The sequence below is a fragment of the Mobula birostris genome, chromosome 29 (genome assembly GCF_030028105.1).
Source record: "Mobula birostris isolate sMobBir1 chromosome 29, sMobBir1.hap1, whole genome shotgun sequence".
In the NCBI taxonomy this organism is placed as follows: domain Eukaryota; kingdom Metazoa; phylum Chordata; class Chondrichthyes; order Myliobatiformes; family Myliobatidae; genus Mobula; species Mobula birostris.
The window spans coordinates 569,573-597,340 of NC_092398.1; the positions used below are offsets into that span (position 1 = coordinate 569,573).

Below are 27,768 nucleotides of genomic sequence, written 5' to 3' on the forward strand. Positions count from 1 at the left end.
TGTTGTTTAAATAATTAATTACAGGTTATATGTGAAAATTTATTTGAATTGCATGCGCCATGATGCTCCCTCATAATACGTGCTCGCCTCGCTTAAAGTGAAGAACAGCTCTCATGGTTCCCATCTTTTTCTTTAAATTAATTGCATGTTTTGGAGTTATAAAACTGAACATGTTGCCTAGAACATCAGAGGTCATTGCTTTTTGCACGTGCCAGGCTGTCTTCTTGCTCTTGAAGAGATTGGATGGAACAGTTACCCATTTAGATCGGAGGCAGCATCTGCCAAAGTTGCTTTGATTTAATTGCAAGGATTTTTGCTAAAAGTTTAATACATTATTGGAGCCGTGCTCAGTGGAGTTGGTGCTGTGTTCCTGGAGCGATTATTAACTCTAAAACTAATGAAGCCAAAAGCTTAAGAAGGAGCCCTGAGGAGCAGGTAGAACTCTTCCCTGAACATAATCTCTGTCCCCTAATCTTCCTCTGTAATGACTTGACAAAAGGGTAGAATCTCCCTGCACAGGAGAAGGGCAGTGTGCAAGTTTAACTTCACTTATTGTTGGTAAATGAAGCCGAGTTCCTCTCTAAAAAGATGCCCCTGTTTTCAGTGGTATTGAACAATTTCATTTAGTTGCACTGATCTCAGACCTTAGTGCCTCTGTTCAAATATTTGTTCTCAGGTTCAGCAGAAATGCCCTTAGACTGAACAAGAGGGAAATAGCTTCATTTAAAGGAAATTAAGCAAGAAATTTTTCTGGAAAACCCCTTTGGAAAACAAATCTCCTTTAGTTTCATAGAATATTGAAAGTGTCACTGCATCCATGTGTAAATCTTTGATGCAGTCATGTTCTGGAGGCTACCCAGACTAGACCCGTGGTGGGAAGCTGATATTGGTGACTGGCCATCACTGTGGCTGAGAGTGAACCAATAAGCATCACGTGTTTGTACAGGGTCGTCAATCTCAGTTGTCTATCAGCTTGTTTTAAATTGCTAATCATCGCTGACCGCACCCTTCACTCTTCCTAAATTGATAAATCTGCTTTCTATTCCACTTGTTTGCGAGATAAAGGTTTCTGGTGTTGTTGCTTTAAACAATGGATTTCCATCTCCACGGTGCTCTCTGTTTCAGACATAGTTACATTCTGACAGCACGTTAATCACATTGAAACAAACTTTTGGAACAATTGAGAACCTTACAGCAGGTAGAGGCTGGGAAGTTCTGATCAAGGGTTCATTCTTCTTCTGAGCCAATCTCCTTAACAGAAACAAAGGGCCAAAGCTGCTTTCTGACGCAACAAGTAGATTATCCCAGTAAGTATGTCTGCCAGCATTTCTGACCACTTACTTCCCTGTTAGAATAGCATCAATTGGTATGGAGTCTGTGGGTGGTGAGTTACATTGTGTTATAGATGTGCTCAGCCAGGCTTCTCCCAGTCACTGCTGAGGTGGGCTTGTGTTTGAACTGATTGATCATTAACGTAAGTCATAAACTTTGCTTTTGGAAATCTGGGAATATTGATCAGGGCTCACAGTTCCAATTTCTACAGAGCTTGCTATTGTGGTTGTGGTTAGATCTAAATTTAGGATTTCAGAAATGTTTCTGTACTATTATTTTGACTTACACTTTCACTAAACATTGAGTCCAAACGAAGCCAGGGAAAGTAGATTGAATGCATTTGAAAAGTCAGATGACTCAGGAGAACCTGGGTGTGAACGAATATGTTGGAAAAGCTCTGTCTAAACATGTTCATCTCAGCTAAATTTTTCAGCTAAAATCCAACTGTCGATGATATAAATTTGATGCCTTTTCCCACAATGCTGTCTGCAATTTGCTTCATACTGATCTTGGTTTTTAGATGAAAAATAGGTTTTGCGATATTGGTTCTTTGTACGTTAGGGAATGACAACACTGGGTCATTTGGACTGGGTGTGCACTGGGATCTGTTTTCAATCAATGGTGGTTTGGACTGAGAATAAACAAGTTCACCACCACAGATTAACTGTACTTCTAAGGTGATACTGAAAACACCTCTTTATTGCTTGTCGCCTCTGGAGTTTACTTGGCCATGCAGACCTGATCTTTGCAATATCTGCTTATTTCTGAACAGCAGTATTGATCCAGTGTGAGTATGGACCCCACAGCTACCGGCATTGCCTTGAGCTGCTCACTGGACGTTTGTTTGATCCTTTGGTATTGGTGATGTTTGAGAGATGCCAAATCCCACTCACTTGTCCCTGCAACTTCTAAGCCCCATATTCCTATCAACTGTCCCCAGATTTTACCACCTACCTGCACACTATGGGTAACTTACATCGGTCTATTAATTTACCAACCCACATGCCTTCTGGATGTGGGATGTGGGAACTGATTGTAGACGTCAGGAGAGGGAAACCAGGGGTCCATGAGCCAGTCCTCATTGGAGGATCAGAGGTGGAGAGGATCAGTAACTTTAAATTCCTGGATATTACTATTTCATAGAACCTGTCCTGGACGCAGCACGTAAGTGCAATTGAGAAGAAAGCACGGCAGCCCCTCCACTTCCTTAGGAGGCTGTGGAGATTTGGCAGGACAACTGAAGCTTTGACAAACTCCAATAGGTGTGCGGTGGAGAGTGCATTGACTGGCTGCGTCGGAGCCTGGTATGGAAACAGCGATGCCTTTGAGTGGAAAATCCTACAATGGGTGGAGGATTCGGCCCAGTATGTCACAGGTAAAGTCCTCCCAGCCATTGAGCACATCTACAGTGATGCTAGAAAGTTTGTGAGCCCTGTAGAAGTATAATGTCTTTTTTGTATTTTTTATTTAATTGGGTTCCCTTTATCTAGTTTTAGGACTTAAATAAAGATCTGATCACATTTTAGGACATATTTATGCAGAAATAGAGAAAATTGTACAGGGTTCACAAACTTTCAGGCACCACTGTACATGAAATACTGTCATAGGAAAGGAGTATTCCTCTTCGGAGATCCCCGCCACCCAAGTCATGCTCTCTTCTCGCTGCTGCCATCAGGTAGAAGATACAGGAGCCCCAAGACTCGCACCACCAGGTTTAAGAGCAGTTACTACCCCTTAATCCCTGAACAAAAGGGGATAACTACACTCACTTGTCCATCCGTTGAGATGTTCCCAGAAACAATGATCTCACTTTAAGGACTCTTTATCTCGTTATCTCATGTCCTTGTTATTTATTGCTAATTATGTTTATCTGCATTTGCACGGTTTGTTGTCTTCTGCACTCTGGTTGATCTTTTCATTGATCCTATTATAGTTACTATTCTACAGATTTGCTGAGTATGCCCACAGGAAAATGAATCTCAGGGTTGTATATGGTGACATATATGCACTTTGTGTCATGCTCCGGTCCGTGAAGACTGCATTCCAGTTCACGGTCCGGTCCGTGGACTCAGGACTCCGGGTCTTCCAGCTGTCCCTTGTTTGAGTTAATCATAGGCACCTGATTCCCATCTTGGGGCTTGGAATATAAGTAGCCTTGGGGTTGAGTGTAGGCTGCTGGTTTGTCTTGTCAGTCCTCCTTGGAGCAACCTGCTGATGGAAGGCTAGTGTAACCATTTGTGATCTCTAGGCCTGGTTGGAGGACCACTGCTTCATGGAGCCTTGTTGCCACTCGTCGGAGTGGTCATTGTGGTATGGACTTGGCTGTTTCCCGGGCCAGCTGAGTGGCTGCCAGCCACTCCAAGCTAGGTAGGAATCTGGCTTTTTCTGTAGCCAGCTGAGGTTGCTGGCTGAACTGAGACTTGGAGCTTCCCTGGAGCAGAGATGGAACTGTCTGCCGTTCTTTGGTGTTTGTCGCTTCTTGTCCTTGCCTCTGTGGGGTAAGCCAGGCTGTTTTGCCGTTGCCCTGTGGGGGATCTGTCTTGTCTTGCCCTTGCCTCCGTGGGGTATGCCAGGCTGTTCTGCTGTTGCCCTGTGGGGGAATCTGTCTTGTCTTGTCCTTGCCTCTGTTGGGTAAGTCTGGCTGTTCTGCCGTTACCTGATGGAGAGACCTGCCCCACCTTGGTGTGGAGATGAAGTTGAGTCCCGGCTTGTCGTAGGATAAGTCCCAGCTCTATGTCTATATTCTGTCCTGTCTCATGTTTGTGTTGTGTTAAAGATGAGTCCTGGCTTGTCGAAGGGTGAGTCCCGGCTCTATGTTGATGTTCAGTTCCCAGTCTGTCTCTTAGCTCCAGTTTCTGAGTTATCAGCCTCTGCATTTCAAGACGAAGACCTCAAGGATCCCAAGCCAAGCCCAAGCTCCAAGAACCCAAGCCTCGAGGATCCCAAGCCAAGCTCCAAGAACCCAAGCCTCGAGGATCCCAAGCCAAGCTCCAAGAACCCAAGCCTCGAGGATCCCAAGCCAAGCTCCAAGAACCCAAGCCTCGAGGATCCCAAGCCAAGCTCAAGACCCAAGACCCAAGACCCCAGCCTGCAGCCAAGCTCAAGACCCGAGACCCCAAGCCTCGAATTCCAACAGATTTGTCAGGCAAGATTTACTCCTGAGGAAACCATGCTGACAATGATATCATGTGCCTCCAAGTACCCTGAGATCTCATCCTTAGTAATAGACTCCAACATCTTCCCAACCATTGAGGTCAGACTAACTGGCCTATAATTTCCTTTCTTCTGCCTCTCTCCCATCTTGAAGAGTGACATGTCATTTGCAATTTTCCAGTCTTCCAGAACCATTCCAGAACCTAGTGATTATTGAAAGATCATTTCTAATGCCTCCAAGTCTCTTGAACCATTTCTTCCAGAACCCTGTGGTGTGCACCAGCTCGTCCAGGTGACTTGTCTATCTTTAGAGCTTTCAGTTTCTCAAGAACCTTCTCTCCAATGGTAACTTCACACACTTCATGACCCCCAAAACACCAAAAACACCTGAAACTTCTACTATACTATTAGTGACTTCCACAGTGATGACTGATGCAAAATGCTTATTCAGTTCATCTGTCATTTCATTGCCCCCCGTTACTACCTCTCCAGCATCACTTTCTGGCTGACTGATATCCACCGTCTCCTCTCCTTTACACTTTATGTATTTGAAGAAGCTTTTGGTATTCTCTTTAATATTACTGGCTAGCTTACTTTTGTATTCCATCTTTACCTTTTTTATTGACTTTTTTGTCATAAATACTTCTCCAAAATTTGAATTATCAGGATAAAATAAGTTTCTGTGAAATTCACCAATGACAGACCCATCTTATTTGTCTGCTGTTTTAAGTGTTGCTAGTCATGTGATGAGGGGTCTTCACTGTCTGGGGTTGCTGTATTTGTTGAGGTGATGGTTGGCTGGGGGTGTTGGGTCTTTTGAAGCAGGTTCAGCTGTTTCATGAAGAATTTGTTGAGGTGTTGGTTGTCTGGGGGTGTTGGGTCTTTCAAAGCAGGTTCAGCTCTTTAATGAAGAGTTTGTGGATGTGCTGGCTAGCTGAAGGTGTTGGGTCTTTTGAAGTAGATTCACCTCTTTAGTAAAGAGTTTAGATTTCAGGTCAAGTCTAGATGAGCTGTCCTGTGTGAATCTTGGAGGATTGCTTTGGGGTTGTAACTATGACGGTGGAATTGGAATTCAGCCTGAAGTGGAGAGTGAGGGAGGAATTCCGCTGTTGCTCGTGTTTGTTGGCTGGAGGAAGCTTTGATTTAGGAGTTCTTTACAAACAAAACTGTTGTGTGTGTAAATCAAGGAAGATCTGCCAGCTTGCCATTTGGAAACCATCTTCCAAGCATTAAATCTGTCGGTGTAATTTACAGCGGATCTTTGCTGTGTACGGAGATAGTCTGTTTCTTATAGGGGAGGATTGGTTTCTTCAATGTCATCATACCCAAACTCACAGACATTGGGGAACGGCACCTTTAAACATAAAGCATTCACACCTCCACTGGCATTCTTTACCCTGAGATACAGTGCTGACCAGGAACAAGCAGCCATGCCATGGATAAACAGTGTCACCCATGGATTGGGCTTCTTCAACTTTGGACCCACATCCGAGAAGACCTGTTTGATAGGACAGTGGTGAGGAACGTTAGGAAGTGCACTTTGCTGTGGTCTGGGATGCACAATGCTACTAATGTCGGGAGTTTGAACAGCACTTCAACTCTTGGGTTCTGTCATTTGATAGAAGTAATCCCATCTTTCCCACAGCACATGGTACACCAGCCAAAGCTTTCATCACTGAGATGAGTCCTTGTAGACAGCAGCACAGTGATGGCAACTGATGGTAGAATTAACTCTAACTCAGCTGTCCTGGGAAACATCTGTACCTGATTCCGAAGGGGAGGATTAACTCTGATCCAGCTATCCTAGGAAACATCTGTACTTATTCCAATGATACTGTTGTTTATTTAGATATTAGTTCGAGACAGCCTACCACATTGTAGGCTGATGAACCTGACCTACTTGTCTGCTGAAGAGTAAATTTTGTATAAATATTTATTCTATACATGTGGCATATCTTTATAATCCTGTGTTGGGATGTGATGCTGAGCTGTTCTGGCTAGGCCAGGCCAATGCATTTGCTTCTTTGTTAGTGTTTTTCCCTTTTCCCATGATCTGATTGGCTGCTGCTTGAGTGTCACAGGTTAATGGGGTCATAAACAAAGCTTCTGGCACATTAGTCTTCATAAATCAAAGTACTGAGTACAGGAGATGGAATGTTATGTTGAAGTTGTATAAGACAATGGTGAGGCCTAAATTTTGGTCACCTACCTACAGGAAAGTGGTAAATAAGGCTGAAAGAGTACAGAGAAAATTTAGAAGGATGTTGCTGGGTCTGGAGGACCTGAGTTATGAGGAAAGATTAAATAGGTTAGGACTTTATTCCTTGGGACATAGAAGATTGAGAGGAGATTTGGTAGAGGTGTACAAAATTATGAGGGGTGTAGATAGGGTAAATTCAAGTAGGCTTTTCCCACTGAAATTGGATGGGACTACAACTAGGGGTCATGGATTAAGGATGAAAGGTGAAACGTTTAAGAGACACATGAGGGGAATTTCTTCACTCAGGTGGTGGTGAGAGTGTGGAATGAGCTGCCAGCACAAGTTGTACATGCAAGCTTGATTTCAACGTTTTAGAGAAGTTTGGATGGTACATGAGGGCTATGGTCCTTGTGAAGGTCAGTGGCAGTAGACAGTTTAAATGGTTCAGTACAGACTAGATGAGCTGAAAGGCAGGTTTCTGTACTGTACTTTTCTATGAATGTGACTCTAGCTTCCTGCGGGAAGGATCTGAGTCAAAGTTTGGAATATTATTTTAAATATCAAAGTTCAAAGTGAATTTATTAGCCAAGTACATCTATGTCACCATGTGCAACTTGGGTTTCATTTTTTGCAGGCATTCACAGTAGAACAGAGAAATACAATAGACTAAATAAAAAATTACACACAAATCTCACACACACAAATAGTTCAAGTTTAATTGTCATTCAACCATACATGGATACCCATGAGTACAGCCAAACAAAACAGTGTTACTCTGGGGTCAAAGTGCAAAACACAGTAACAACAGTCACAAACTGTTACCTATAGCATTGGGGGCGGGGGAGGCACATTGAAGAATGCAAGCACCTATAAGATATCTGTAAAATATAGTCACAAAAGAACACTCTGTTAGGTATCTAAAATGTTATTCATTCATTGTAAGCTAAACTGTGGCATGAATGAATCAGACTGATGCTGGGCAGATGTGGCCACACTGACGCCCATCCAAGCAGGGGAGAAGGTGATGGCTGAGAACAATTAGGAATTTGCCAGGTTTCTCACTCATTCACTATGTGCCATGTTGTATGATGTGGGCGACTGTCATCTTTCTGTGACCATGATTGTTCTTGGCAAGTTGTTCTACGGAAGTGGTTTGCCATTGCCTTCTTCTGGGCAGTGTCTTTACAAGTCGGCTGACCCCAGCCATTGTCAATACTCTTCAGAGATTGTCTGTAGTCACCTAACCAGGACTTGTGATGTGCATTGGCTGCTCATATGACCATCCACCACCTGCTCCCATGGTTTCATGTGACCCTGATCGGGGGGCGGAGGCAGCTAAGCAGGTGCTACACCTTGCCCAAGGGTGACCTGCAGATTAGCAGAGGGAAGGAACACCTTACACCTCCTTTGGTAGATACGTATCTCCACCCCACCACCCAAGTTCCTTACTATATGTTGAAATATGCAGACATATTGGTTTGCACACGCCTGAGTGCTTGCTGTTAGGTCTGTGGGCAATGTAATGATTTAGTTGGGGTACCTATAGCTTTTGGATTGTTTTGTGAGAGGGTGTAAGGTACAGTTCAGGTGATATTTTATGCTGCCGATTTTCACATTGAACAGAAACTACACGTCCATTCTACATTGCTGTTCTGTGCTTGAACTGAACATGAGCCACCCCCGTCATTCAAGTATTGTTCACCCTCATCATCATAACCACTGAAAAGTGACTTCTTTAGATATGGGCCAGAATACATTGCAGCCTGTCCTTGTTAAACTTGCACTTCACACTGTTTGCTTCCTGCTCACGATGACTCATACCTCCTTGTCATGAGAGTTTAGTCGTGGTGTGATCGAACAATAACTCCATTTCAAACTTGAGCACTTGTCAGTGTGCGGCCTTGTGCAGCAATATTGTTTTCTTAAAGTAACTTTGTCAGCATCAAGAAGATGCTTTAGATGAAACCAGTTCCACTCAGGCTGCCTTCAGCAGCCCAGCTTCATCTCTGTTTCTCAGTGTACACAACTGTTTAAAGTAAATTTGTTATCAAACTACACCTATGTCACCATCCACCACCCTGAGATTCATCTTCTTGTGGGCATTCACAGCAGAATAAAGAAATACAATAGGATTAATGAAAACTACACACAGAGACCGACATACTACCAATGTGCAGAAGACAAAGTGTGCAAATACTAAAAAGCACAAATACTACTACTGATAATAATTATAGGTGTAAATAAATAATACTGAGAACAAGAGATGTAGAGCCCTTGAAAGTGAGCCTGCAGGTTGTGGGATCAGTTCAGAGTTGAGGGGAGTGAAGTTATCCGTGCCGGTTCAGGAGCCCTGATGGTTGAACCTGCTGGTGTGGGACCTGAGGCTCCTGGATCTCCTGCCTGATGGTAGTAGAGAAGAAAGCGTGGCCTGGATGGTGGGGGTCCTTAATGATGGATGCTGATTTCTTGTGGCAGTGCTCCTAGTATGTAGGCTCAGTGGTGTGGAGGGCTTTTACTGCACTGGATAGAGATAATGTCACACCTAGGGGATCTGGTCTCTTCTGTCCCCTGGATTAGCAGAGTTATATCGTCACACGGAGACCCAGCATGGACAGGGGCCCTTAGATCTACCAGGTCTGCACCGAACATCTCTCACCCATTCTGGTGGGAGGTTTGCATGTTGATGTCTTCCTGGGAATCTTTCCATGATTTCCTTGCTCTGTCTGAAACAACCTGGTCATGTAATAAGGAAATATCTGCTGGAAATGCAGCTTGGGTGGACGGGAGATGTCTCGTATCTGGGAGATACTGGATGGATGGGCAGGGGATGCCTGGTTTGGTGGACAGGGGACACAGTGTTGCATAGAGTACCCTACACTACACATTTTTGTGTTATCTCAGTATTCAGTTTGGAGCCCAAATTTGATGATTTATTTAATCAACAATTGTGGCCCCTGTGTTGGTGTCACTGATAATCTGGAGTAAAGCTAGGAATTGCAAGGAACAAACTGAGCGCCCACACAGTGTGAGGAACTTTCCAGAACCTTCTCCTTGAACACTGTAGCAGTGCAGCTGGTCACACGCTGCTTTCATTAAAGGACAACGCCCAAAGTTACACAGTTCTGGTTGTTTGTTTTCCTCAGTGCTGACACCTACTGGCAGCTCCCATAACTGCAGGCACCAGTCTGGCCACGGTTGGACGGTCAGTGAGCGTGTTTGGGAGTCCATCAGTGGAGAACCCACTCCCAGAGAATCTTCAGAGACACAAAATTGGACTCGAGCTGGACCAGGAGGCCAATTCTGGGCTGTGTAATTCTTTGGTCCTATGGCACTTCCTATCTGGAGCCCTCTGATGAGCAATGGATTCAGATTTGGCTTGGTAAAAGAAGACAAAGTAGTTGTGGGGTGTGTAATTCTGACTGGAGGTCCCTGGCCACTGGTGTGGAGCGGGAGGTTATTCTGACTGGAGGCCCCTGGCCACCAGTGGGGAAAGGAGGTTATTCTGACTGGAGGCCCCTGGCCACCAGTAGAGGAGGGAAGTTATTCTGACTTCATTGGCTTTAAGTTTAAAAACCGGCAAGACATGTTACAGTTTAGAGAGTATTAGCTGTAGGGAGAGTTTAGAGAAACTTAGGATGTCAGAGGTTGGGTGGTGGCCTGGTAAACCTGGATAGGGTGGGTAGGCTTTTTCCCAGAGTGGAAGCACAGACTATCAGAGGGTAAACAACAGGAATTCTGCAGATGCTGGAAATTCAAGCAACACACAAAGTTGCTGGTGAACGCAGCAGGCCAGGCAGCATCTGTAGGAAGAGGTACAGTCGACGTTTCAGGCTGAGACCCTTCGTCAGGACTAACTGAAGGAAGAGTGAGTAAGAGATTTGAAAGTTGGAGGGGGAGGGGGGGATCCAAAATGATAGGAGAAGACAGGAGGGGGAGGGATGGAGCCAAGAGCTGGACAGGTGATTGGCAAAAGGGGATATGAGAGGATCATGGGACAGGAGGTCCGGGAAGAAAGACTGGGGGGGGGGGGGACCCAGAGGATGGGCAAGAGGTATATTCAGAGGGACAGAGGGAGAAACAGGAGAGTGAGAGAAAGAATGTGTGTATAAAAATAAGTAACAGATGGGGTACGAGGGGGAGGTGGGGCCTAGCGGAAGTTAGAGAAGTTGATGTTCATGCCATCAGGTTGGAGGCTACCCAGACGGAATATAAGGTGTTGTTCCTCCAACCTGAGTGTGGCTTCATCTTTACAGTAGAGGAGGCCGTGGATAGACATGTCAGAATGGGAATGGGATGTGGAATTAAAATGTGTGGCCACTGGGAGATCCTGCTTTCTCTGGCGGACAGAGCGTAGATGTTCAGCAAAGCGGTCTCCCAGTCTGCGTCGGGTCTTGCCAATATATAAAAGGCCACATCGGGAGCACCGGACGCAGTATATCACCCCAGTCTATCAGAGGGTACTGGTTTAAGATGAGTGAGGAACAGTGGAATGAGATATACGAAGAAAGGTTTTTACACAGAGGGGGCTAGGTGCCTGGAATGCACAGCATGGGGAGGGGTGGAAACTGATACAACAGCAATACATGAGTAGGCAGGGAAACGGTGACAGACAGACAATGTCCAGGAAAATGCACCGACTGTGTGCAGGAAAATGGACAAAGGAGTGGCTGATGGAATTTAACTCAGACCAGTGTGAACTGCTGCAGCTTGGGACGTAAGACACAGCAGGGCTTGAACAATAAGGGACAGGGCGCTAGACTGTTGTAGAACAGAGAGACCCAGGGGTACAGGTACATTGTGGCCCAGGGTGTGTTGTAGAACAGGGATACCCAGGGGTACAGGTACATTGTGGCCCAGGGTGTGTTGTAGAACAGAGAGACCCAGGGGTACAGGTACATTGTGGCCCAGGGTGTGTTGTAGAACAGGGATACCCAGGAGTACAGGTACAGAGTGGCCCAGAGTATTGTGGAATAGAGAGACCCAGGGGTATAGATACATTGTGACCCATACAGTGAAAAGCTTGCCTAGCATATTGCTTCCCTTTATATCCAGACATTTATTGATTTGTTTTTGAGTGAACTGTGCAGTGAAATTGCAGCGTCTCTTGGGATAACGAACTTCAAAGACCCCCCACTTGTGTGAGGAAGCTTTCTCTTCATCCCCGTCCTGACTGGCCAAGACTAAGTCCTGGTCTGACACTCTGCAGTCGGGGAAGCATCCACCCTGTTAAACTCCGTCAATGGTTTAAAATTTCAGCGAAGGATATCCGTTTCTTTAAACTGCAGTGTGCACAGCCCACTCCACCTAGTCTGCCCTCCGTCCCTGAACCTGGTCTGGTGAATCTTTGCTTCATTTCCTCTGTGGCAGCTGCATTCTGTTGTCGGTAAGGAGACGGTCCACAGGGGCCAGACCAGTGCTCTCCAGGACATCAAAGGTACTCTGGGACGTTAAGGGAAGACACTGATGGAGTCTAGTAGAGACACTTGTATCACTTTTAGCCATGGGTGAGATTCAGGGAGACTGGGAAAAGTGGGTGATGTTGTGCCTTGATTTAGGAATGGCGTAACAGGCTGGTGAGCTGGACATGGGAACGTTCGTGGGGTATTATGAGAGACAGACTAAATGTGCACAACATGTGAGCTAATGGAACTGCTGTTCCTGACCTTCCTTGCTCCTTGAACTTTGCACATTGGTATGTATGGAACGTTCTGAGGAATGATTTGAGGGAGGCAACATGTAGAGGGAATGAGTTATTGGAAAAAAACTTCAATTTATGGTCTGTTTAAAATTTTTAAACATTAACCAGGTTAATGTGGCTAGCTCCAGGCGCTGGGCATTTTTGTGTCCTCTCCGTCAACTGATTTTGCACACTAAAAATAAATGGATAGAGATCTGAAACAGAAATAAAATCCACCAGAGACACCAAGGAAGGGTCTTCAACCTGCAACATTATTTCTGCTTGGGACAATGGCTCAACGAAGGACATACTATGAATGGTAGGTATGAATGGTATACCACATAGGAAAGGTTAGGCACCAGTGAGTACAAGGGCATAATTAATTAAAAGTGGTGTCATAGTTAGACAGGGTGATGCAGAAGGCATTTTTAAAGATTAGATTAGATTAATTATGAGGACACTCAGTCCTTGTTTATTGACATTTAGAAATGCATGCATTAAAAAATGATACAATGTTCCTCCAGAGTGATATCACAGAAACACAGGACAAGCCAAGACTAACTGACAAAACCACATAATTATAACGTATAGTTACAACAGCGCAAAGCAATACTGTAATTTGATAAAGAGCAGACCGTGGGCATGGTTAAAAAAAAGTCTTAAGTCCCGATAGCCCCATCATCTCATGCAAATGGAAGCGCTGCAAACTTGCCGATGCATTGGAAGCACCCGACCACAGCCGACTCTGAGTCCGTCCGAAAACTTCGAGCCTCCGACATCGAGCACCGAGCACCATCTCTGCCGAGTGCTTTGACCCCGCTCCGGCCGCCAAGCAACAAGCAAAGCCGAGGACTTAGGGCCTTCCCCTCCGGAGATTCTGGATCACACAGTAGCACCCAGGCCTTCATTACTCGGCATTTTGTACAGGATCTAGGACAATATGTTGCAGGTGTACAGGTTATTGGTGAGACTGCACTTGGAATACTGAGTACAGTCTTGGTCACCCTGTTATAGGGAAGATGCAGTTAAATTGGAAAGAGCGCTGAAAAGATTTTCAAGGATGTCGCCAGGACTAGAGGGCCTGAGTTCTAACGAGAGAGTGGCCAGACTAGGTCTTGAGTCTTTGGAACATTGGAGAATGAGGTCAACCTTATAGAAGTGTTTATAATTATTATCAGAGGTGCCGGATGGTCGATATAGACACGATGAGGTGAAGTGCCTGTCACTGTGCTCGGTGGTTCTGTGATCTAAATCCCAGCAGGTCCCTTTCTTCAGGCTCTTGAATAAATTACCAGGTGTGGCAGGTGGATGCCGAAGATGCACGCCTGTGATGGACACTTGTGGAAACATGATGGCACACTGCGGCAGAATCCAGAGCTCTAATTAATTGTTCTTTTTGGACGATTTGCATTAAATCCCTTGAGTTCACTTTGATTCTCAATGTTCAGAGAATGAGTCCTTCATTCTCCTTTTTAAAAATAATGTAATGATGTCTAAACATTAACTTGTTCTCCACATAAACATAAAGACATGCAGTTTACTTGGATGGGATTTGGTTTTGAGAAATGTTTTCTGGGAATGTACACAGGTGGGGTTCTTCGCTCTTGGCAAATGGTTGCGACCACTTAAATATTCCAACTTACGTCTTGAGTTCCTGTTCAGTGCACAGGGAACTCACCAGTATTAGTCAGTGAGTCGGGTTGTACTGGAGAAGTGATATGATCTGTCGACACTGAAAATGCCTGTCGAATGGTGACGGATGATGGCTTCGGTTTCCATGAGACTCCTGTGGAAATACTGAATGGAAGAGTGTACACGTTGACAAGGAATTACGGAAGCTAATAGAACGTCAAAATATTTAGCTTTCCTTTATATTTTGGGTTTTTTAGTGGAAGATATCTTCTTAAAACTTTGAACTTGTTTATCCTTCCCACTATTCAATTAGTATAGGAGAGGTCCCTTGAAATAACAGAGAGCTCTGCCATTTCGACAAAGGAGCTGCCGCATCCTCTGGCAGTTCATTCCACGTGGCCGTCACCTTCTTATCTACAGACTTGTTGATTTTATTAAACTCTCTGCTGTACTTCTCTATGACTCTGTAATGTCATCACTCAGCTCCGACGCTCCTGGGAAAAATGCCCCAGCCTATCAAGTCGCTCCTTGTATCTCAAGCCCCCTGGTCTTGGTAACATCCTCGGCAATCTTTCAGCATTATTTCCACTTTAATGACATCCTTCCGACAGATAAAATTCAGCACACTTCTCCAGTGTTGGTCTCACGAAGCTTTACAGCAGTAACAGAATATTCCAGCTCCTGTACTTAGTGCCTTGACTGATGGGCCCAACGCCACCTTCTCCATGTGTGCCAATTAATCGTATTTCAGGCTGGCCCTAGGGTTGTGTATGTTCACAGGTAGGAGAGTGGAGCGAAGGTCAAAATCAGGTTGAACATGATCTCAGTGAACAGACTTGAGAGGCCGATTGGCTTTCTGCTCTTGTTTCTTGTGAAGGAGAGATCAGCATTTCTAAATCCCACTGACCCCTGAGGTGGTAAGAAGTCCAGTACCTGTTGTCCACTGACTTCTGAGGTGGTGAGATGTCCAGTCTCTATTGCCCACTGACCCTGAAAGTCAGTGGGCAATAGGGACATTTCCCCACCTCAGGGGTCAGTGGACAACAGGTACTGGAGATCTCACCACATCAGGGGTCAGTGGGCAATAGGAACTGGCCATTTCCCCACCTCAGGGGTCAGTGGGCAATAGAAACTAGACCTCACCACCTCAGGGGTCAGTGGACGATAGAACATAGAACGTAGAATAGTACAGCACAGTACAGACCCTTCAGCCCACAATGTTGTGCCGACCCTTAAACCATGCCTCCCATATAACCCCCACCTTAAATTCCTCCATATACCTGTCTAGTAGTCTCTCAAATTTCACTAATGTATCTGCCTCCACCACTGACTCAGGCAGTGCATTCCACGTACCAACCACTCTGAGTAAAAAAACCTTCCTCTAATATCCCCCTTGAACTTCCCACCCCTTACCTTAAAGCTATGCCCTCTTGTATTGAGCAGTGATGCCCTGGGGAAGAGGCGCTAGCTGTCCACTCTATCTATTCCTCTTAATATCTTGTACACCTGTATCATGTCTCCTCTCATCCTCCTTCTCTCCAAAGAGTAAAGCCCTAGCTCCCTTAATCTCTGCTCATAATGCATACTCTCTAAACCAGGCAGCATCCTGGTAAATCTCCTCTGTACCCTTTCCAATGCTTTCACATCCTTCCTATAGTGAGGCGACTAGAACTGGACACAGTACTCCAAGTGTGGCCTAACCAGAGTTTTATAGAGCTGCATCATTACATCGCGACTCTTAAACGCTATCCCTCGACTTATGAAAGCTAACACTCCATAAGCTTTCTTAACTATCTTAACTACCCTATCCACCTGTGAGGCAACTTTCAGGGATCTGTGGACATATACCCCCAGATCCCTCTGCTCCTCCGCACTACCAAGCAACCTAACATTTACTTTGTACTCTGCCTTGGAGTTTGTCCTTCCAAAGTGTACCACCTTACACTTCTCTGGGTTGAACTCCATCTGCCACTTCTCAGCCCACTTCTGCATCCTATCAATGTCTCTCTGCAATCTTCGACAATCCTCTACACTATCTACAACACCACCAACCTTTGTGTTGTCTGCAAACTTGCCAACCCACCCTCTACCCCCACATCCAGGTCGTTAATAAAAATCACGAAAAGTAGAGGTCCCAGAACAGATCCTTGTAGGACACCACTAGTCACAATCCTCCAATCTGAATGTACTCCCTCCACCACGACCCTCTGCTTTCTGCAGGCAAGCCAATTCTGAATCCACCTGGCCAAACTTCCCTGGATCCCATGCCTTCTGACTTTCTGAATAAGCCTACTGTGTGGTAAGTCCTTCTTGTCCACTGACTCCTGAGGGTGGGGAAATGTCCAGTCCCTATTGTCCACTGACCCCTGAGGTGGGGAAATGTCCAGTCCCTATTGTCCACTGACCCCTGAGGTGTTGAGACAAGTTCACCTGCACCACCTGCTGCCCTACTTTAAATTAATTGAGAGATAAACTCTCCCAATGTTACCTGAATGTTCCAGCTTTGGTAATTAAGGCCATCTTGATCTTTTTGCTCTTAACACAATGTTCTGCTTAGGTCAACATGGAGTTGCATGGAAACGATTTGTTATGTTTCCGAGTCCCCGTCATGGTCTGAAGAGGGTCAGATGGGGCCACAGGACTGGGAGTGGAGGGGTGGAGTGAGAGCATGAGACCAGCACCAGGGGTGGCTAGAATGGGACTGAAATGGAGCCACAGCAAGAGGGTGGTACAATCAGGAGTGAGGGTGGGGGATGGTTGGCTGGAAATATGGAGCTTCATCAAATGCAAGGGTCTTCCACAGCGGGGGAGCTGTAAGAGAGGGTCTCACTGAGGTCAAAGAGTCAGAGGGCAGCAGAGATCACAGAGGGTCTCACTGAGGTTAGAGGGCAGCAGAGATCACAGAGGGGAGGCAGTGAGAGAGTCTCACTGAGGTTGAAGAGGCAGAGAGCAGCAGAAACCACAGAGGGTCTCACGGAGGTCGAAGGTCAGAGGGCAGCAGAGATCACAGAGGGGGAGCAGTGAAGGAGGGTGTCACTGAGGTCGAGGAGAGGGGAGTAGTGAGGAAGGGTCTCACTGGATACATTTCCAGACACAGATTTTAACTGGCAACTCACATCTCATCTTGCCTTTTCTATTTCAACCCAGCAAAGAGGTTCTGGCAGATCACTGTATTCAAAGTGTCTTGACCAAGGTCATTGAATTGAGGCGTTGTCTCTATTTCTCTCGGCACTTCTCCAGTGCTGTGACAGCCAACCACAGTGTGGTGACCAGAACTGAAATGCACGCAGTACTCTAGCAGTGCCATTACAGATTACAAACAATTCTCTCATAATGCTGAAGATGTGATGTTTAGTTACACGAGGAATGTAAGCTTTTAGACATGAAGTGCTGGGCACATTTTTCTGTTTATCATATATATTAACAATCTGGATGACAATATGGTTAACTGGATCAGCAAATTTGTGGGTGACACCAAAGTTGGGGGTGTAGTGGACAGCAAAGAGGGCTGTCATGGCTTGCAGAGGGATCTGGGCCAGCTGGAAAATTGGGCTGAAAAATGACAGATGGAATGTAATGCAGATGAGTGTGAGGTGTTGCACTTTGGTACGACCAACCAGGGTAGGTCTTACACAGCGAACGGTGGGGCACTGAAGCGTGTGGTAGATCAAAGGGATCGGAATACAGGTCCATAATTCATTTAAAGTAGTATCACAGGTAGATAGAGCTGTAAAGAAAACTTCTGGCACATTGGCTTGCATTACTCAAAGTATTGAGTAAAGCAGATGGGATGTTGAAGTTGTATAAGATGTTGGTGAGGCCTAATTTGGAATACTGTGTGCAGTTTTGGTCATCTACCTACAGGAAAAATGTAAACAATATTGAAGGAGTACAAATTTTACAAGGGTGTTGCCTGGACTGGAGGACCTGAGTTATAAGGAAAGATTGAATAGGTTAGGACTTTATTCCTTGGAATGTAGAAGATTGAGGGGAGATTTGATAGAGGTATGCAAAATTATGAGGGGTATAGATAGGGTAAATGCAAGCAAGTTTCTTCCACTGAGGTTGGGTGGGACTACAACTGGGGGTCATGGGTTAAGTGTGAAAATTTTAAGGGGGACGTGAAGGGGAACTTCACTCAGAGGGTGGTGAGAATGTGGAACGAGCTGCCAGCGCAAGTGGTGCATGGGAGCTTAATTTCAACATTTAAGAGAAGTTTGGATACATATAAAGATGGCAGGGGTATGGAGGGCTATGGTCCCGGTGCAGGTCGTGCAGGTCGATGGGAGTAGGCAGTTTAAATGGTTCAGCATGGACTAGATGGACCAAAGGGCCTATTTCTAGCTGTACTTTTTTTTGTAATTTATTTTTTTATTGAAGTTCATCATCAAACAAACATTTCCATAAGATGTATTTCAGATACTGTACATATATATCATATAATCATATTTGTCACAAATCTCCACATAATATTTATCTGAGGTATACATTTATAGAAAGGAGAGGAAAGAAAGAACAATCGAAAGAAGAAAACTATGTGCAGAGTAGGGAGTGATTTTTTTTTACAACATATTCATTGACTTGTGACAATAAAATCAGGCCTGTGAGGTGTTATGTAGTTAAACCATTTTTCCCAGTATGAATCAAATTGTTCCAACTTGTTCCAACTTATGATTAACAGATGCTGTTATTTTCTCCATTTTGTAAATATCCATTGTAATTTCCATCCATACATTTAAAGTTGGGCTCTCCTGTGATAACCATTTCCTGGTAAGGGTCTTTTTACCAGCCAGCAGCAGTACATTCATTAAATATTTATCTCTTTTCAACCATTCTTAAGATATATACCCAAAATATATGGTCTTGCTCTCTAAGGGTATTTCACATTTAAAGATGTCTTGTAGGACATTATGTATCCCACTCCAACAGTCTTTGAGAACGGAGCATTCCCAGAAAATATGATAATGGTTTGCATTTTGATTTCCACAATTTCTCCAGCAAACAGTGGAGTTACTATCATAATGGGATTTCTGAGAGGGTGTAATAAAATATCTTATCAAGTTTTTCCACCCGAACTCCCTCCATTTCTGTGAACTGGTACACTTCCATTGATACCTCCATATTATTGTCCAGTCTTCCTCAGATATTATTATCCCTCCTTCCTTCTCCCATTTTGTTTTAATGTATGAAGTCAAATGTGTTTTAAGATTTGACAAACCCTTATACACGCTTGAAATTATTCTACTACCATTGTCTGAATTATATGCTTTTCTAAATAGCTCTATCAGGCATGTACTTGCCTTGGTTACATTTTTAACTGTCCTATTAACATACTGTCGCATCTGTAAGTACCGGTAAAAGTCTTGTTTTTCTAACAAGTGTTTCTCTTTGAGCGTTTCAAAGCTGAACAGTGTTCCTTCTTTCAGTATATTGCAAATAGCTGTTATTCCTTTAGCTGTCCAGACCTTAAATCTAGCATCCAGTTTATTCAGCGTAAAATCCAAGTCATATGCACACTATTTAAGAATTGCAATGTGTCTCTCTAGTTTGTATTCTTTTATAATAGTTTTCCATATTTTAAGAGTCCATTTCACTCATGGGTTATCAGTAGTATTTATGTAACTTTGTCGATTGTTATCAGCCAAAATTTCCTGTATGGGGATGGAAAGTATCCTCTCCTCAATGTTTTTCCATTGAGCGTCATATGATGGGTTGCACCAGCATATCACAGCTCTCAACTGTGCTGCAAAATAATAATCTCTAAGAGAAGGTAGGCCCCATCCCCCCTTTTCCTTGGCTAATTGCAAAGTTTTGAGACAAACCCTGGGCCTTTTACCTTGCCATATATATCTTGATATCATCTTGTTCCATTCATTGAATTGATTTTGGTTAATCTCTATTGGTAGGGTCTGAAAGAGATATAGTAGTCTGGGCAGTATATTCATTTTAATAGATTCAATCCTTGAACTAAGACCAAGAAAAGGAATTAGGTTCCACCTTGTTATATCTTCCTTAATTTTTTTATATATAGGCTGATAATTGCATTCTGATAATTTTGCCAAACCTTTTGGCATAATGATGCCCAAATATTTGACGGACTCTGTTTGCCGTGCCCAAGGATATCTACTTTCAATTTCTCTTGGTGGGCTATAGTTATATGAAAGTTGTTGGGTTTTATCTGTGTTGATCTTGTATCCTGATAATTGGCCATATTGTTCAAAAGATTGCATCAATTTAGGTAAAGAGTATGTTGGTTGTCCTAGATAGATCAAAATGTCATCCGCATAACAGGCCAATTTATGCTCTATCCCTTTAATAGTAAATCCTCTGATATCTTCACTTTGTCTGATGTATTGAGCTAATGGTTCCAGATATAATGCGAAGAGTAGCGGTGACCATGCACAACCCTGTCTCGTGCAATGCTGTACTTTTCTATGACTCCATAACTCTAATTATTGCTTAACAAACACTTCCCTAAGCCCGTGAATTAAGTTATGATGGGTGTTGTGTGGTTTGTAAATCTTAGATTATTTCAACATGCAATACATTTCAAAAGTGTTCTAAAGATGTGATCTACTAAAATGTATTTATGTGCGTACATAACAATATATATTTTATAAAATATTTTGAAAGGTTAGCTATAAAGTTGCATTATTTCCTCACTGTGAAGTTTGTGACTGGGATTGACCACTCTGTAGTTGGGTACTGGGTGCCAGGGATCTTCTGGAACTGCTGCCTGAGAGCAGCCAGTGTCTGAACGTGGAAAGATGTGCCTCACAGCTTGCTGTATCATTGTGGACTGCCTGCAGTAATGTCTGGGATGTCACTAATGACCATCTCCTGGCCGTTCCTTAGAACTGTGGAGTGTAGCGGTCTGCACTGAGCCCAAAACCTCGTTGGCACGGCTGACATTTATATTTTTGGTTAGGCTCGGTAAGCAGCAGGCAGGAGAGTTGTGTGTGGGTGGGTGAGTGGGTGTGTGTCTATGCGTGTATAAGTGAGTGGGTGTGTGTGTGTATGTGTTTCAGACACTGTAGTGTGATCTTTGTGGGGAGGTTCAGCTCTGGTATTAAGGTTATGTCTGTAATCAATACAGGGCACCAGTTTTCCAGTTAATCAGTGTGATCATTTTCTTTCCTATTTCTTGGTAAACATTTCAATGCTAAAATTATTTCTTGCTTCTCCAGATTTAACCATATAACAATTACAGCACAGAAACAGGCCATCTCGGCCCTTCTGTTCCGTGCCGAACTCTTACTCTCACCTAGTCCCACCAACCTGCACTCAGCCCATAACCCTCCATTCCTCTCCTGTCCATATACCTATCCAATTTTTCCTTAAATGACGATATCGAACCTGCCTCCACCACTTCTACCGGAAGTTCGTTCCACACAGCCACCACTCTCTGAGTAAAGAAGTTCCCCCTCGTGTTACCCCTAAACATTTGCCCCCTAACTGTCAACTCATGTCCTCCAGATTTATAAAGGAGGTTTCAAAAATCAAACCTTGGTGTGGAGGATGGCAGATTTTATCTTACACTAACACTTCTCCTGAACTTGGGCAGTGTTCAGGAACCATGGCTGCATGTCATTCCAGAAATGATCCCATTGGGTTTGATAGTTGGCTACAGTTTCTTCCATGAATGCCCTGGCAGATGATTGCCGAGATTTTTGATTGAAATATGGTGAATGGGCAAACTTACTGTAGGAATGGGCGAGGCTCCGCTTACAGCTATACAGCAGGAAACAGCCCACTCAGCCCAACCAATCCATGCTAACTACAATTCCCATGTAAGGGTCCCATTTGCCAGTATTTGTCCCATACCCATCTAAACCTTTCCTGTCCAAGTATATTTTAAATGTTGTCACTGTACCTGCCTCAGCCACTTCCTCTGGTAGCTTACCCTGTATACTGGCTGCCTTTTGGGTGAAAATTTTGCCCGGTAGGCTCTTAGCAAATCTCCCCCTCATCTTAGACTTATATCCTGAAGTTCTTGATTTCCTTTCCCTGGAAAAGAACTGTATGAGTTCACCTTATCTATTGTTTGTTGTTCCTCTCTGTGCTTTGTGGCGCGTTGGGTGGCAATCTTGCCGTTTCTTTAGGGTTTGTCTGTTTTTTACGAGGCCAAGTTGTTAGCTCGATGCTCAGCCCAGCACGGGTGGAAAGCGTGCAAGGAGCCGGCTGGATTTGAACCCGGGACCAGCTCCCTGCAGATGCCCCGACACCACTGGCAGGCACACCCTATCTACACCTCTGATGATTTTACATACGTCTAGAACATCAACCTCAATAAAGTACAAACCTCTCTCGACAACTCATTCAAATCATATAGTCACAGAAAAGTGCAGCACAGAAACAGGCCTCCTGGTCTATCTTATCCATGCTGAGCTATTTAAGCTGCCTACTCCCATTGATTTGCACTGGAACCATAGCACTTCAAACCCCTACCATCCATGTAGCAATCCAAACTTCTCTTAAATGTTGAAATCGAGCTCTCATGCACCACTTGTGCTGGCAGCTCGTCCCACAACCTCTTCACAACTTCTTTGTAAATCTTTTCTGCACTCTTTCCATCTCAATCACATCTTTCCTATAGCAAGGTAACCTCAACTGAACACCACATTTCAAGTGTGGCCTCATCAAAGTGTTGTACAACATCCAAACTTCTATATTCAATGCCCTGCATGATGAAGGCAAGTGTTGCATAACCCTCCTTCACCACTATCTGTGATTGTACTTGAACTCCTTAACCTCTCTGTTGAACAACATTTCCCAGAGCCTTACCATTCACCTCGTACCTGTCTGAATTAAACTGCACTTGCCATTCCTTGGTTCACTTCCCCAGTTGATCTAATCCCTCTGGAAGTCTTGATAGCTAACTTTGCTGTCTGTGACTCCACCTACTTTGGTAACGTCTGCAAACTTAGTAACCATGCCTTGTGCATTCTCACCCAAGCCATTGATGTAGTTGACAAACAGCAATGTGCCCACCATTTGACTTGGCTGGAAACTCCGTGCTTTGCAGAAACTGAACCCATACTTCATCTGATCTCACCAATGATGGCAGTGTTAAAAGTAGATTAGAAAAGAAACTGTTGGAATTTAACAGAATTGGGATGTGACGTTACAACTTGATAACACACTGGTTAGACCACTCGAGTGTGTGGTTGTGCTGGAGAGGATGTTACCTGGATTGGAGCGTTTCAGGTATTAGGAGAGATGGGATAGGCTGGGTTAAGTTATCTTGGAGTGAAAGAAGCTTAGCGCCAACCAGTTGAAGAATAGAAATTGTTGAGGAAGATCGTAATTGTGAATGAGGTCGACAGAGACTGAAGCTCTGGATGTAAGAGGTCTTTGTTCAACATAACAAGCAGCCGTTCTTGAAGAATTCCTTTGAACTCGAACACTGAAGTTATGTATTCTTTAAGCGCAGTGATTACAGTAAGTTATTAAATATAGGTTCAATAATTACAGTCTATTTCCACATGGTGTAGACAGATAGTTATGTGGAATTATATATTTCTATTGGGAACACCTGACAATTGGCGGGAACACCTGCGTGGGGAACCACCTTTTGTGGTTGCACCGGTGATGGCTCTGTCTACAGGTTTTGGTGTGTTCTGACACATCTCCTGCTCCTGGACAGAAGTCTGGTTCTCCTTAATGACTGCTGTCTGCACAGCTTTCTGTGGAGGTCCCATGTGTAACAAGCCCTAACAACTGTAAAGATTGGGTAGATAGTAAGAATCTGTTTTCCATGCTGATGGTGTCTCAGATAAGAGTTTCAGATGTTATTTACAGAGGGGATCTGAAGGGGGACTGTTTCTAACAAGAATCTGGAGCACGGTGCCTGAGGGGGCTCAGTAACGTAACAAATTGTTTCCATGCACCATCACGTTGACCTATGCAAAACATTGTGTGATGGGGATCTGGAGTGGATGGGAATGTAGTGGCAGGGTGTGGAACTGGGACATGACAACTTATCCGTAGGGAGAGGACAGTCAAGAAACATTGTTATTCACCCCAGGTAATCACTGGTCTGTAGAGGTTCTTATTTGCAAAATCTGTATTTCAAAACGTAAATTTCACCATGTGTTAAAACTGGATATATGTGGTGAAATCTCCTCCACAAGTCGCAGAATAGAAATGTGGCCCACAGTTCCCATCCAGTCGCAGCTTGTTTGAGCAAACATGCAAAGCTTTGAACGGGAAAGCAGCCAGAGTTCAGGGAGAGGCCCGGTCCATGTGCAGCCTGTAAAATCCACCTGATCTGCATGGGTTGGGCTGGTCGAGTATCGCAGAGGAGCCTGGACAGAGGCCAGGGCTGGAGGGATTATCTCACACAGTACTATGGTTACTGTTGCTGTGACTCTCCGTTTTTTCAGCGTCAATTCTGTCTGTTTTTTGTGTTGTGTTGGAAAAGATGATTTTGCTCATTGTACCCTGATCCTGCATCTCCTGAAATTCCTTGGCTTTGTGCGGACATTGATAGGGAAGGTGAAGTGGATGACTTAATTAAAGAACACATATTGTGAAATCATCAGTTGCCAATTGTTGTGTTGAGATCTTACTCTCTAATGTTAGCAAGGATGGTTCAGCTGTCACTGACAAAGTCTAGAGCTGTAGTAGAACTCTAGCTGTCTGACTGTAGCTGTCTTTCTGATGGACTGATAGACTGACTGTCACTGTCCGACTGACTGTAACTGTCTGTAGCTGCCTGATTGACAGACTGTAGCGGTTTGACTGTAACTGACTGTTGAATGACTGACTGTAGCTGTCTGACTGACAGCTGCTGTCTTTAAGGATTGTATGTTCTCCCCATGAACGTGCTGGTTCCCTCCCTGTGCTCTGGTTTCCTCCCACATTCCAGGGTATACAGGTTAGTAGGTTAATTGGTCACATGGGTGTAATTGGGTGGTGCAGGCTGGTTGTCCTGGTAGGGCCTGATACTGTACTGTTGCTCTCAATAAATCAAAAACACAGGAGTTAACAGGAGCAACGGGCCCAGTCACCACTGAGGCCAGGTGAGTGAGTTGGCATTCCCCTCTGGCTGTACTCGAAGGGCCTGTTACCTGTGCTGCCCGTTACCTATGCAACCTGTTACATGTGCTTGCCAGCTCGTTACCGGTTTGCCAGCTTGTTAATCGTGCTTGCCGGCCGGTTGCCTGGGTTTGCCGGCCGGTTGCCTGGGTTTGCCGGCCGGTTGCCTGGGTTTGCCGGCTCGTTACCCGGGTTTGCCGGTCCATTCCCTGGGTTTGCTGGCTCTTGTGTTTCCTGGCCCGTTATCTGTGTTTGCCGGCTTGTTACCTTTGCAGCCCTTTACCTGTGTTCGCATCCTCCCTGGCAGCCCTGGAAGTATCTGCAACTGCACAGTGTTCCTCCAAGCTCTTCAAAGTAAATTCTTGGCAAATTCAAGGCAGTTCATGATACTTTCTGCTCTCTCTCCCAACCTCAATCCCCGTGGAGTTGTACAGCATGCAAATGGCCCAGTTTACTCATGCTGAGCAAAATGCCTCCCTAAGCCAGTCCCTTTTGTCTTCATTTGGCCTATATCCCTCTAAAGCTTTCCTATCATTGTACCTGTCCAAATGTAGTTTAAATGGGAATACCTGTGCCCTTGAACTGAAAAGCAGGCCCAGTCTATCACAGGCAAACCACTCCCCACTCCAAGTGCTATCGGAGAAAAGCGGCATCCATCATTACAGACCTCCACCACACAGGACATGCTCTCTTCCCGCTGCTGCCATCAGGAAGGAGGTACGGGAGCCTCAGGACCTACACCAGCTTCAGGAGCAGTTATTACCCCTCAACCATCAGGCTCATAAACCAAAGTGGTTAACACTGAACTGGTTCCACAACCTATCTGCTCACTTTTAAGAAATTTACAACTCATGTTCTCGATATTTATTTTTTATTAATTATTATTATTATTATTATTGCTTTTTTTGTATGTGCACAGTTTGTTATCTTTTGCACATTGGTTGTTGGGTGCGGTCTTTCATTGATTCTGTTGTGTTTCTCTGTATTTACTGAGAATGTCCGTAAGAAAATGTATCTCAGAGTTGTAGATGGTGACATCTACTTTGATAATAAATTTACTTTGAACCTTGAACTTTAATTGGACAAGCCTCCACCGCTTCTCATTTGTAAATTTAATCCATTAACTTGACACATGACACAGGTGTTACAGGTTAAGCGTTCTGCTGAGGTGGTTAGAGATAAATTAAGTGACATCAGCTTTGGAACTTAATCAGCTCAGTCACCTTTGATCAACCATTCCTGAGAAAAATCCTTCAGTGCAGTCAAGTTGCAAAGTTGACAGAGCTGGAGAATTCTATATTTCATGATTACATGCTTGTATTCAGAGTGGGAGTGATTGTCACCGAGGGCAGTTATTGTTTGTGCTTTTCGGTGTCGTGGCAGGGTATAGAACCTGGGATTGGAATCTGGCGGACCCAAATCTGCTGTTGGATAAGAAATTATTTTGACGCACTTTGCTAAACTTCAGTATTTAGCTTGACATGTTTACGTAATGAGTTCAGTGGGACACTTCTATTCAAATAAAAGCTGTTTTAAAACCTGCGGATTTATAGCCAGATTTAAACTCGGGCCAGAGAGGTGTGTGGAGTCTGGACTTATCCCAGAGGTGGGAGGTAGACCATCACTTGTCCTGGACTTCAGCAAACCAGACTGCCTTCTGCCACTTGATCTGTACAGACTCGATGGGCCAAAGGACCTGTTTCCCTGCTGTAAATCTCCATGACTTCATGATCTAGGCATTTGAAAAGTACAAGAAGATTTGCCAGACTTGGAGTCATGGGGTGATACTGCACAGAAACTGGCCCTTTAGCCCTTCAGCTCAACTGGTCCATGCTGTTCACTGCCACCTCCCTGCTAGTCTCAGCTGGCCACATTCAGCCCGTAACCTCTGAGCCTCTCCCCCCATGTAACTATCCAAATACCTCTTAAATGTTGCAATTATATTCACTTCGGCCACTTCTGCTGGCAGTTATTTTCAGGTACTCACTACTGTCTGTCTGACGAAGTTATCTCTCAGGTCTCTTTTAAATCTCCCCTTCATGAGGTCCACACCCCCCATGATTTTATGAACTTCCATAAGGTCTCCTCTCATTCTCCTGCACTCCAGGGAATACAGATTGAGGATGGCCAACCTCTCCCTACTTGAGACTAGACAAAGATCCAGTGTGGGCAACCAAACCCTACCTGATCGTGGACAATAATCAGCGTGGCCAAATAAATCCTATGATACTGGACAGAGATCCAGTGTGGACAACCAGACTCTATGTTATTGGACAGAGGTCCAGTGTGGCCAAACAAACCCTGGAATACTGGACAAAGGTCCAGTTTGGACAACTAGACCCTGCAATATTGGAGAGAGGTTCAGTGTGGACAACCGAACCCTACGATTTGGGCAGAGGTTCAGTGTGGCTAAATGAACCCTACTTGATAATGGGTTTTATCAAAGTTGCTGGTGAACGCAGCAGGCCAGGCGGCATCTCTAGGAAGAGGTACAGTCGACGTTTCAGGCCGAGACCCTTTGTCAGGACCAAGGTTCTCGGCTTGAAACATCGACTGTACCTCTTCCTAGAGATGCTGCCTGGCCTGCTGCGTTCACCAGCAACTTCGATGTGTGTTGCTTGAATTTCCAGCATCTGCAGAATTCCTGTTTATCAAAGGAAAATTGCATTTTGAAAATTGATAGAATTTGAGTATGCGACCAGCAAGAGATGGTGATTGGACATAACATGCAGAG

At 44.5% G+C, this 27,768-nt stretch overlaps 1 protein-coding gene across 5 annotated transcripts in view; it reads left to right on the forward strand.

The window, feature by feature from the left end:
- The window catches only part of nhsl3 (NHS like 3), a 122,222-nt gene that overhangs the window by 58,189 nt on the left and 36,265 nt on the right, over positions 1–27,768 (forward strand). Inside the window, exon 1 of one of the 5 annotated variants that reach the window (XM_072246470.1) lies at positions 12,604–12,681. The exons of the other annotated variants lie outside the window; for them this stretch is intronic. Coding sequence (XP_072102571.1) covers positions 12,675–12,681 — 7 coding nt within the window. The 5' untranslated portion in view covers positions 12,604–12,674. Of the gene's footprint in view, positions 1–12,603; positions 12,682–27,768 lie in introns of those variants that run through there. 5 annotated transcript variants of the gene reach the window in all.